Source organism: Salvelinus fontinalis, chromosome 38 (assembly GCF_029448725.1).
Source record: "Salvelinus fontinalis isolate EN_2023a chromosome 38, ASM2944872v1, whole genome shotgun sequence".
NCBI classification, from domain to species: Eukaryota; Metazoa; Chordata; class Actinopteri; order Salmoniformes; family Salmonidae; genus Salvelinus; species Salvelinus fontinalis.
In genome coordinates, this window is record NC_074702.1 from 13504231 (window position 1) to 13516098 (window position 11868).

Sequence of the window (11868 nt, forward strand, 5' to 3'; positions counted from 1 at the left end):
TTGTACATTTCTATATTAATTAGACTAGCCTAGACTACTGCACATTGTGGATGCCTGAACGACCACAATGAGCTTTAAAGGTCCAGTGTAGTCATATCTCAATATCAAATCATTTCTGGGTAACAATTAAGTACCTTACTGTGATTGTTTTAAATTAAAATGGTCAAAAAGAAACAGAGTGTTTCTTAGCAAGAGCAGACCAAAATTTCATCCCACCAAAAGAGGTTGACATTTCAGGCTGTCTTTTCAAACAGCTCTTACACTAAAAGGGCATTATCATAATTTGACAGTTTTCAGAGTACTATTCCAAGCTCATAGTTTGGAAATATTTTTGAAACAGACAATCACGTTTTTGACTGCACTGGGCCTTTAACTCTGACGTTAGACTACTACATATAGTGTAGCCCTGCTACCGCCAGATGGCTCTATTGTTGCTAACGTCGTTTGTCAGTGAAGAATAGCGGATGTCCAGGCTAGCTATAGTGCTGCAAATATCCTTAAGCTTATAAATTGTCATTAGTTGTATTTGTCATGTCAACGACGATGCATGAACTATTTACTCGTTGCATGAACAACAGAAACCACCGAGTTTTAAAACATTTTCATACTAAACAATCTTTGCAGAAACTGCCGAAGTCCTGCCCTGCAAGTATTACGGTTAACCATGGTGACTCCGTTCTGTTGTTCCGTCCATTTGCTTTACAAGACCCTCTTTGAGTACCTGTTCTAAAACGCTAACAACCGAGCGGAACGATAGGGTCGGAGACATCACGGGATAGCGGAATCATTTAAAGGTAGGACTTTGGTAGTTTCCGAGTCGTCACTAGTTACCACAGCCACGAAGTTATTAATCTCGCCTATTTCTACAATTTATCTTCTTAAAATCTGATTTGGAACTTTACTCAATCCACACTGCTAATCGTATGCCTAACCCTGAATTAATACCAAAACGCACATTTTTGATTTTATGAATTTTCTACAATACAGCCAATTTTGGACATTGTGGCTGTGGTAACTAGTGGAAAACTAGTTTCCGTCGTTCATCCAACGAGTTAGCAAACCAGCATTAGCATCTCAATAATCCATTGGTCAACCTGAGTAAATACAGGTATTTCTGAATGATTCGTGCCGATCTTCATTTAGACGTGTGTTATTTTTATGCATTTAACTTATCTAACAGATTTCAATTTGTAATACGAGGGGAATAAATATGTTAGGCCTTGCTTTTTGAGTGTGCAGGAAGAGAGGACGCTAGCAAGTAACGTTACTTTCAGATTATCTGCTCCAATGCTTCATAAATATTAAATAACTAACGTTAGCTAGCTAATGTTGTGTCAATAATTGTTGCTAGCTAATAGCTATCATGTCTTCATTCCTTCAGACTCGTTGGAGAATTCGCCAGTGTTGGACTCCCTGGCAATATGACGCTATTTCATTTCGGAAATTGCTTGGCCTTGGCTTATTTCCCCTACTTTATCACCTACAAGTGCAGTGGACTGTAAATATCAGCACCTCTCATACTATATAAACTGCATTAAATTAATTTGTTAGTTGACCCCGTACATTTAGCTACTGAACATGTATTTTTTTATGATCTGTTCACTAGCTAGTCACCCTTATTGGGCTCCCGAGTGGCGCCGCGGTCTAAGGCACGGCATCTCAGTGTAAGAGGTGTCACTACAGTCCCTGTTTCGAATCCAGGCTGTATCATATCCGGCCGTGATTGGGGATCCCATAGGGCGGCGCACAATTGGGCCAGCGTCGTCCGGGGTAGGCCGTCATTGTAAATAAGAATTTGTTCTTAACTCACTTGCCAAGTTAAATATATATATAGTAGAGGGTGAAATGTAATCTACATGGAAATGTCAGCAGATTGAGAGGTCAGCCAATCCTCCTGCCACTCTAGGCAACCATGTTCAAACCATTCTAGTGTACAGATGCGTCTCTCTCTATCCATATTATAGATCAGAATACAATGCATTCTGGAGATGTGTTCAAGCAGGAGCTACCTACCTATTTGTGCAGCTATGCAAGGTGAGCATTGACTGTCCAAACTGTCTGTTTTCTGAAAAGCAATAAAAGTATCATCATTCTGTCAAAGGAACTAATGATCGATCACATTGGGATGCAGACTGAAAACTGCTTGATTACTAATGTAGCCCATTAGTTAGTAGTTATTACTAGTTAATATGTATCCTACTAAGGTGGCAGGTAGCCTAGTGTTTAGTAACCAAAAGGTCGCTGGTTTGAATACTCGAGCCGACAAGGTGAAAATGTGCCCTTGAGTATGCCAATTAACCCTAATTTGCTACAGGGGCGCCCTACTACTATGGCTGACCCTGTAAAACAAGACGTTTCACTGCACCTATCCTGTGTATGTGACAATAAAAAATGAACAATGTCTCTGTTCCAGATGCTATTTCTAGCCACATTCTTCCCCACATGGGAGGGAGGAGCTGGTGTGTATGACTTTGTTGGTGAATTTATGAAGGCCACAGTGGACCTAGCTGACCTTCTGGGCCTGCATCTGGTCATGTCCAGAAATGCAGGGAAGGGAGAGTACAAGATCATGGTGGCAGCGATGGGATGGGCTACAGCAGAGCTTGTTATGTCAAGGTACATTCTCTTTCTCTATCTTTCTCTGTCCCCCTGCTGTTTCTCTTTCAATCTCTTTGGGTGCATTCCAGATTCACATTCATTTCTGTGTAGATTATAGTCATTCACTACCCAAGCTCACTAGTATAGTTCCCATTATGTTTATTTGCAATGTTGTCTCTTGTATTTAATCCTCTTGCCCTGTCATCCAGGTGTATACCTCTATGGGTGGGTGCCAGAGGCATTGAGTTTGACTGGAAGTACATACAGATGAGCTTCGACTCCAACATCAGCCTGGTAAATCCCCTTGCACTGACACTTATACTGCTGAATCAAATAGACATTTATTTTGACTTCCAATAAATACTTAGATAATGAATACTCATCAACATTACATTTCCTGTGGAGGGCTTAGTAGAAGTATAGTTTCTAAGGAAATTCGGTGTTGCGTTCTAATTCAGGTGCACTATATTGCCATGGCAGCAGTGGTGTGGATGTTCACGCGGTACGACCTCCCGAAGAGCTTCCGTCTTCCTGTGACTGTACTGTTAGGGCTGTGTGTATACAAGGCCTTCCTCATGGAGTGAGTATCACATACTTCAACGTACCCAGGGAAGGGACCTGTGGAACTGCATACTGAAGAAATGGTCACCCTTACAGAGCTGGTTTTCAGCTCATCTGTTCTGGGGAGGGAACTGAAGTTTTTCTGAACACCGCTAGAGGTCATTATAAACACTGATAGCTACAGTTGTGTAACGGTCTGGGTGACCAACCCCTATTTTTCAAAAGAAACAATACATTATTGAAATGGTCCTGAAAACAATGACGCCTCCAAGTTCATGTCATAATCCATCGTAATTATATGATGTTAGCAACAATCAGTTACATAGTAGTCAACAATTGACATATTTGTATAAACATAGCTACACATCCATCATAATAATTGTTCATAGACATCTACTAATTTTCTCCTCTGTCCTCTAACTTTTCTCAGGTTGTTTGTCCACGTGTTCCTGCTGGGGAGCTGGACAGCCCTCCTGGTGAAGGCGGTGCTCACTGGATCCATCTCCCTCTGTTCTCTCTTCCTCTTCGTCACACTGGTGCACAGCAACTGAGACTAGCTGCGACCCCAAACAAAGAGGGTCTTTAACACACACACACAGAGCCTTTCAACCAGACTTTGCCTGCAAAGATACATTTTGTATCGCTCAGAAAGAGGGCAGGAATGTGAGCATTCATGATTTGACTTTTTTTAATGTTATGATACTACTTTTTTATGTATGATTTATTATTGTGCTGAATTAGTATGGTAGTTTGAGTATTTATAACAAGTGGATGAAAGTGGATGCCTCTTAAGCGTTGTAGTACAGTTACTAAACTATTTTGACATCTAAGCTGATGGTACAATACTGTTGTTACTGTGTGCTCACCTGCATTACTGCAGATATGAAGGAAGATTAATTTAATCTCATTCGACATGATGAAATACAAATGTTGGTGCGCTTATCACGACTGAAGCAGCATAATGGTGTACTTATGTTGTCGTAAGATTACATAAAACATGGTAGCAGTGGGTTATCCTACTCTATGGAAACTTAGTGAGGTGTGAGTGAATGGCCAATAAATGACTTAATATGCTACTTTTGATTGTGCACAGTGTGCTTATTACATAAGATAGACAATGTTTTAATTAGATTTTGTATAGCATATTTACAAAAGGCAGGAGATGGAGGTCAAATTTGTACTCAACATTGAGGTGTAGTTCGGGCTCCTCGTATGAGAGCTTTATGTGTGGTGTAGGGAGATAATCAAATCACATCTGACTTGCTGTCACACCTGACCTACTGTTACTACAAACCCTATTATGTACTGTGGGGCCCAATTCTGCTGATTTCCATGGTGACTTGGTGTCTGTACAGTAGTGGACTTGTCCTTGAATGATGAATACTCTTGTGTCCAGATTCCCACACATATTGCATTTCCAAACGAAAGAATCGCCGCTCCACACCTAGCACCGGAATGCCACTTCTAATTCACGCCGGAGATAATAGATTTGTTCCCCTTGTAGTTAGCCTTAAAATGACTAGTCTGGTCTGTATAGAAACCTGTTGACCAGTCTAGTCTGTATAGAAACCTGTTGACCAGTCTAGTCTGTAGAAACCTGTTGACCAGTCTAGTCTGTAGAAACCTGTTGACCAATCTAGTCTGTGTAGACACCTGTTGACTAGTCTAGTCTGTGTAGACACCTGTTGACCAGTCTTTATGGAAGCATGTTGTCTAGTCTGTGTAAAAACCTGATGACCAGTCTAGTCTGTATAGAAACCTCTTGACCAGTCTAGTCTTTATGGAAACATGTTGTCTAGTCTGTGTAGAAACCTGATGACCAGTCTAGTCTTTATAGAAACATGTTGACCAGTATAGTCTGTGTAGAAACCTGTTGACCAGTCTTGTTTGTATAGAAACCTGTTGACCAGTCTAGTATGTATAGAAACCTGTTGACCAGTCTAGTCTGTATTGAAACCTGTTGACCAGTCTAGTCTTTATGGAAACATGTTGTCTAGTCTGTGTAGAAACCTGTTGACCAGTCTTGTTTGTATAGAAACCTGTTGACCAGTCTAGTATGTATAAAAACCTGTTGACCAGTCTTGTTTGTATAGAAACCTGTTGACCAGTCTAGTCTGTGTAGAAACCTGTTGACCAGTCTAGTCTGTGTAAAAACCTGTTGACCAGTCTAGTATGTATAGAAACCTGTTGACCAGTCTAGTCTGTATTGAAACCTGTTGACCAGTCTTGTTTGTATAGAAACCTGTTGACCAGTCTAGTCTGTGTAGAAACCTGTTGACCAGTCTTGTCTGTGTAGACACCTGTTGACCAGTCTAGTCTTTATGGAAACATGTTGTCTAGTCTGTGTAGAAACCCGATGACCAGTCTAGTCTTTATAGAAACCTGTTGACCAGTCTAGTCTGTGTAAAAACCTGTTGACCAGTCTATTCTGTATAGAAACCTGTTGACCAGTCTAGTCTGTATAGAAACCTGTTGACCAGTCTTGTTTGTATAGAAACCTGTTGACCAGTCTTGTTTGTATAGAAACCTGTTGACCACTCTAGTCTGTGTAGACACCAGTTGACCAGTCTAGTCTTTGTAGAAACCTGTTGACCAGTCTAATCTGTGTAGAAACCTGTTGCCCAGTCTAGTCTGTGTAAAAACCTGTTGACCAGTCTAGTCTGTGTAGACACCTGTTGTCTAGTCTGTATAGAAACCTGTTGACCAGTATAGTCTGTGTAGAAACCTATTGACCAACCTGTTTCCTCCCTCACTTCAAAAAGGTCTCATGCTTTGTGATTGTTGGCGCTCCACTATGTTGACCGGGGACTTGGGCTGTATTCAGTGAAGTAAAACATTCCTATATAAATGTAAGAAACTGAGCCAACACGATTACATTCTACCTGACACAATAGTTTCTGTTTTACATAATACATTTCTATCTGAACATTCATTAAACCCTAACTAAAAGTCCTACAAGATTCCTGTAGGATTATTTTGTAAGGTACTCTACACCCTTCTAAACAGGCCCCTGCTAAACCAGCACTTTGTAACCTTGTATTACACTCATGTAATGTAGCATGCTTTTCAGCCAAGAGGCACTTGGTCAATCCTGTAAATGTATGGGAAGAGGAAGCCATTACATATCTTTTATCAAGGAAGTTCATGCAACAGATTTGAATGTCTTGGTATGTGGCATCTTAACTCTGCCATATTTAAGCTCTAAGGATCAGATATTTTTCAGAACTGATCTGATTGGTCAAAAGGCCTATTAGTGGAAATGATCAGAAATGGTCTGCCTGTATAAATGTAGCCTAAATTACAGGATGGCAAACACAGGGCCATATCCTATCTCTCAGGCCCCCTCTCTGGCATTCTGCCCCAGACTTACAGTTCTGCCCTGGACAAAGGCTCCATTGAGTGAGTCCTAGTCACAATAACTGACCTACAGTATCTGCTAGTCAGTTTCAGTTAGGCCTGGCTGCATCAAATGTGCATTACATCACAATACAAGAGTTGTTCATGCATAATAACATTATTGTGCGAAATGTTACCATATCTCAGTGAAAGCAAGGAAGTGAAGGAACAGGAGTGAGGTGAGCTCAGTCTTCTGGACAGACAAATGGTAGCTCCTCCTGCAGCAAGGTAGAAGGCCATGGCGAAACACATCACACTTTTTTAAGCTGTTCAACTGATCATCCCATAGCAATAAAGGTATCTCAAATATTATGGAGAGTGCTTCTCCTTGTTATTCATTGGCAACATAGACCTATTTGTAATGGTTACAACATTAGGTGGGATGTCCCATTGTTTGCATACCCTATGGCTGTGGGGAATAGATAGAGACAGTGAAAAGGTTTACAAACACTCCTTCCTTTCTTGTATTGGGTTTACTGCTCCTGCAGGGGCCATCCATCCCATCTCAAGCCCTTCTCTGGGTGATTCTGCCCTTGACAAAGGCCCCATTGCAAGAAAGAGCTACAAGAGGGGGAGGGATTCTTTCCTCTCTCACATTTGCATTGATGCATTAAACATATGTCTCTAGGTCAGGGCTGAACTTGCAGAACTTTACTGCAGGCTATACCTGAGTGTGTTCCAGTTATGCCATGGCATCAGACAGGTACTTTCTTCACCATGGAATTTTGTTACCAACTGTGGTTCACAATGAGGAGAGTCTGAAATATGCCAATGATTTCAAAGTTCAGGACAGCGATGTGTTTGCCATTACTTACCCCAAATCAGGTAATTTATGCAAAAGATTTCCATATCTCATTGTGATCTGCCAGCTTTGAGGCACCTTCAAATCCAGGGATCAACAACTTGACATAATTTTCAAACATGACATAATTTACCAATTTTGGTGTTGTAACTGCATCGTGGGATGGGTCCAAATCTATCTATTCAACATTTGTATTATTAGTAGTAATATTAGTATGAGCAATTATTTAACTTATTATGAATTACTATTATTATTAGTGTATTATTGTCAATGAATTATGCTGCTATCGGCTGAGTGAATTGTTGGAATGTTTTGGCATCTGCGCACAAATTGCACAAAAAGGAATGCACTTCCCTCCCATTTTACTGACTCACGGACATTGTTTTTCACCGAAGATTAGCATACTTTAACTGTGTAAACTGTGTTTAAGTATGGCGAATGATGGAAATTATATCGTTTATCACGGTCTTTTGTGCCCGAAAGAAACTCACTCTTTTGAAAGTTTTAAATACGCGGAGGAAATTAAAGTTGAAGATGAAGACATTTTCACAGTGACCTACCCAAAGTCTGGTAAGAACATACTGTACTTTAACGTTAGTATGGCTTCATGTCATTTACAGTTTAGTAGTGGTGGAAAAAGTACCAAATTGTCAAACTTGAGTAATAGTAATAGTTCATAGAAAGTTACTAAAAGTGAAAGTCACCTAGTACAATACTAACGTTACCTGAGTAAAAGTCTAAATGTATTTGGTTTTTAATATACTTAAGTATCAAAAGTAAATCTAATTGCTAAAATATACTTAAGTATCGAAAGGAAAAGTATAAATAATTTCAAATTCCTTATATTAATCAAAGCAGACGGCACCATTTTCTTGTTTTTAAAATGTACGGATAGCCAGGGGCACACTCCAACACTCAGACGTTATCTACAAAATATGCATTTGTGTTTAGTGAGTCAGCCAGACCAGAGGCAGTAGGAATGACACGTTCTCTTGATAAGTGCATGAATTTCAAAATGTTCCTGCCCTGCTGCATTGAAAATGTAGTATTTTTGGTTGTCGGAAAAAATGTAAAAAGTACAATACTTTCTTTAGGAATGTAGTGAAGTAAAAGTAAAAGTTGTCAAAAATATATATAGTAAGGTACAGATGCCACCAAAAAAATACTTAAGTAAAAAAATACTTTAAAGTACTATTTAAGTAGTTTACACCAATGCAGTTTTGTCTCCCAGGCATTGCAGTTTGACATTTTTACATCCTAAAAACTTGTCAGACGAAAGAAAATATGTAATGTGTTTTTTATTACTATAATAGGACTTACTTACAATAACTGATTAAGGTAATGTTTCCCAGGCACCACATGGATGCAAGAGATTGTACCTTTAGTCCTAAATGGAGGAGACCTTACTCCAGTGCAAACTATTCCCAACTGGGACCGGGTTCCCTGGCTGGAGGAGACACGAGCAGCCCTAGTTCTGGACCGTCTGCCCTCACCACGGGCAATGGTCTCTCATATGCCCTACCATCTCATGCCCCCCTCCTTCTTCCCCTCCAAAGCCAAGGTAGGGCCCTGATCCAGGAACTGAGAGCAACTACTAGACAGTAACAACTGAAGAGACTCTTGCAGTACGTTTAATGGACTGGCTTCAGCATTGCAAATTAATAAAACAATTGGAAAAATGTACCTACATGCAATGTAATTAACCCTATAATTTAGCTATCACACTGGGCTCTTGAAAGTTTGTCTATGGAACTCATATTTAAAACTTTATTTGCTTTCATTTAGGTAATCTATGTTACCCGGAACCCAAAAGATGTCATGGTGTCATCATTTCACTTCCACAAGATGGCCAGTTTCCTGGATGACCCTGGGACTTTTGATGAGTTTCTAAATAAGTTTCTCTCTGGGCAAGGTGAAAATTGCTAGGATATATAAATACATTTGAGAGACCTTTTGATGCCCATACTAAAAGAAGAGGGTAACTGGGTTTGATTGCAATTAACATTTGTTTATCTACACAGTGTTGTTTGGGAAGTGGACAGACCATGTGAAAAGCTGGCGAAATTCAGATCTGGGAGATAGAATCCTATACATTACCTATGAAGAAATGGTCAAGGTAAAACACCAATCAATGCAAACCGCCTCAACCCTGCGTGACCAGACTAATGGATAGTGAACTAGGCTAACCCCAGGCCAAACTGCTAACATATGTTTGTTTCTCTCCTGAAGGACCTGCGTGGAGTTCTGGAACGCCTCTCACGGTTCCTTGGTCGGGACCTAAGTGAAGAAACTCTGGATCGTGTAGCCAACCACTGCTGTTTCAGCAACATGAAGTTAAATGCAATGTCAAACTACTCCCTCGTGCCACAGGAGATCATGGATAGCAGCAAGTCCACCTTCCTTAGAAAAGGTAGTGGAAACTGGCAAGATAGGGGTTAATCACTCCCTGCAGTGGGATAGGAACCCAGAATGCTGCTAGTAGTATAATGTTCTCTCATCATGCGCTACTGCAACCACTCTCTGCTTCCATGAATTTCACTGTTCAATTAAAGCACATTCTCCTTGTTCTTTCAGGGGTTGCTGGAGACTGGAAAAATCACTTCAGTCCTGAGCAGGATTCCAAATTCACAGCGATCCTAAAAGAGGAAATGAACGGAACAAACATAAAATTCCCATGGGATGAGGAGTGAACAGGTGGAAAGGTACCGACAACATTTTCTTGACATTGCAGGCAGTTAGACAGTGGAGAATTTAAAACAAATTGACTTTCTAAATGCATCTCTGCATCCACAGCATAAGTGTAATGTCACTGGCCGTGCCCTGGAACCTCAGCAGTACACTAGCCGTGCCCTGGAACCTCAGCAGTACACTGGCCGTGCCCTGGAACCTCAGCAGTACACTAACCGTGCCCTGGAACCTCAGCAGTACACTGGCCGTGCCCTGGAACCTCAGCAGTACACTGACAATACAATAAAAAGCACCTGGGCTGGGTTTCCCAAAAGCATCGTAGCACTAAAATCATAATTGCATTGGAACAATTCACGAAAACCCAGCCCAGGTCAAGTTGATCTAAAAAGTCACCACCAAATACAAGTACATTGTCTCGGTACTGGTACACTGTGTATATAACCAAGTCATTGTTACTCATTGTGCATTTATTCCTCTTGTTATTATTTTTCAATAATTTTTCTTTTTTTTGCTCTGCATTGTTGGGAAGGGACCGTAAGTAAGCATTTCACTATTAGTCTACACCTGTTGTTTATGAAGCATGTGACAAATAAAATTTGATTTGAAATGGTCCAAAAGTCCTGCTGCCACAGGAATGACTTGTGGTTAACTGGATATTTTGTAACTTTGTTAGTATTTTGATTGAACTCGGTGCTTGTTGGTTTAGTCAATGACCGGCTTTCAAATCAAAGTTTATTGGTCGCGTATACAGTTCTGCAGATGTTATCGCAGGTGCATGTGCTGATAACAATGTTTATGTTTCTAGCTCCAATAGTGCAGTAATATCTAGCAATACAATAATAATACAAGAACTCAAGAACTTACGAAACATTCTGAACTATTCTTGTGTAGTACTTATTTCACATTTCTTTTCATTTTTATATAAACATCTGGTAGTTGAATACATTTAAATGAGCCATAATCTGGTAATAACAGACTTATCATAAATAGTAAAATACTGTAAGTTATATTACACATTGTATACATCTGACAGTCACATGGTACTGTGTCTTGTTTTTTCTTACTGCTGAGGATTTGGCTAAAGGGTTGTGCTCACATAAAACGTTTATTGACTTGCAGGCATAGTCTTCAGATGACAACAGTCCTAATGTAACCATAATAAGTTTCTTGTACAAAAACTTGAGGGTCCTCACTGCGGGAGACAACACTTTGGGGATCAGCATTCACTTTCCGGCTGTGTCAGTTAGGAATCTCCTTATTGACTTCACGAACCATTTGGCATTGAACACATGGTTCGCAGAAAGCAGTCATACACCAGTCATCGCAAATGGTTCCCTGTAGAAATCAACATATTATTAGGGTGGCTAAGGTGATATCAACTTCTCACAGTCCTATGTCATAGGCTTATAACGATCAGTCTCTAAGCCCTGACTAGCCCTGGCCCTGACAGTGTGAGGATGAGGCAGGTAACACAAAGGTCTGATTTACAGGACACAGATTACGCCGAGTCCTGGACTAAAAAGCATGGCCAATGGAGAATTCCCATTGAAATAGCATTTTATTTCCAGGATTTAGATTAATCTTAGTCCAGTACACCACCCCAAAGTGTCACGTTCCTGACCTGTTTTCTTTTTCTTGTATTTATTTAGTTGGTCAAGGCGTGAGTTGGGTGGGTTTGTCTATGTGTGATTTTTTATGTTGGGATGTTTGTGTTCGGCCGGGTATGATCCTCAATCAGAGGCAGCTGTCAATCGTTGTCCCTGATTGAGAATCATACTTAGGCAGCCTGGGTTTCACGTGTGTTTTGTGGGTGTTTTGTGCCA

General features: G+C 40.4%; 2 protein-coding genes across 8 annotated transcripts; both read left to right on the top strand.

Annotated features, from left to right (window-relative positions):
* The first annotated feature begins 63 nt into the window (after positions 1-63).
* On the top strand, positions 64-4235 carry LOC129837985 (BOS complex subunit TMEM147-like). Of its 5 annotated transcripts, none has more exons than XM_055904592.1 (7): positions 64-1108; positions 1382-1498; positions 1965-2034; positions 2414-2616; positions 2808-2892; positions 3057-3178; positions 3590-4235. In XM_055904592.1, the coding sequence occupies exons 2-7, from the start codon at positions 1422-1424 to the stop codon at positions 3708-3710; spliced, it is 678 nt and encodes a 225-aa protein (XP_055760567.1). In that variant the 5' UTR covers positions 64-1108; positions 1382-1421; the 3' UTR covers positions 3711-4235. The 5 variants fall into 5 exon arrangements, with proteins under 5 accessions (XP_055760567.1, XP_055760568.1, XP_055760570.1 ...); XM_055904593.1 differs by having other exon boundaries at positions 64-794; XM_055904596.1 differs by lacking the exon at positions 64-1108 and adding an exon at positions 1607-1770 and having other exon boundaries at positions 1408-1498.
* Positions 4236-7130: 2895 nt separating this feature from the next.
* On the top strand, positions 7131-11081 carry sult2st3 (sulfotransferase family 2, cytosolic sulfotransferase 3). Of its 3 annotated transcripts, XM_055903404.1 has the most exons (8): positions 7131-7380; positions 7841-7927; positions 8710-8918; positions 9143-9269; positions 9379-9473; positions 9587-9767; positions 9932-10059; positions 10151-11081. In XM_055903404.1, the coding sequence occupies exons 1-7, from the start codon at positions 7245-7247 to the stop codon at positions 10045-10047; spliced, it is 951 nt and encodes a 316-aa protein (XP_055759379.1). In that variant the 5' UTR covers positions 7131-7244; the 3' UTR covers positions 10048-10059; positions 10151-11081. The 3 variants fall into 3 exon arrangements, with proteins under 3 accessions (XP_055759379.1, XP_055759380.1, XP_055759381.1); XM_055903405.1 differs by lacking the exon at positions 7841-7927; XM_055903406.1 differs by lacking the exon at positions 7841-7927 and having other exon boundaries at positions 7138-7258.
* Positions 11082-11868: the final 787 nt, after the last annotated feature.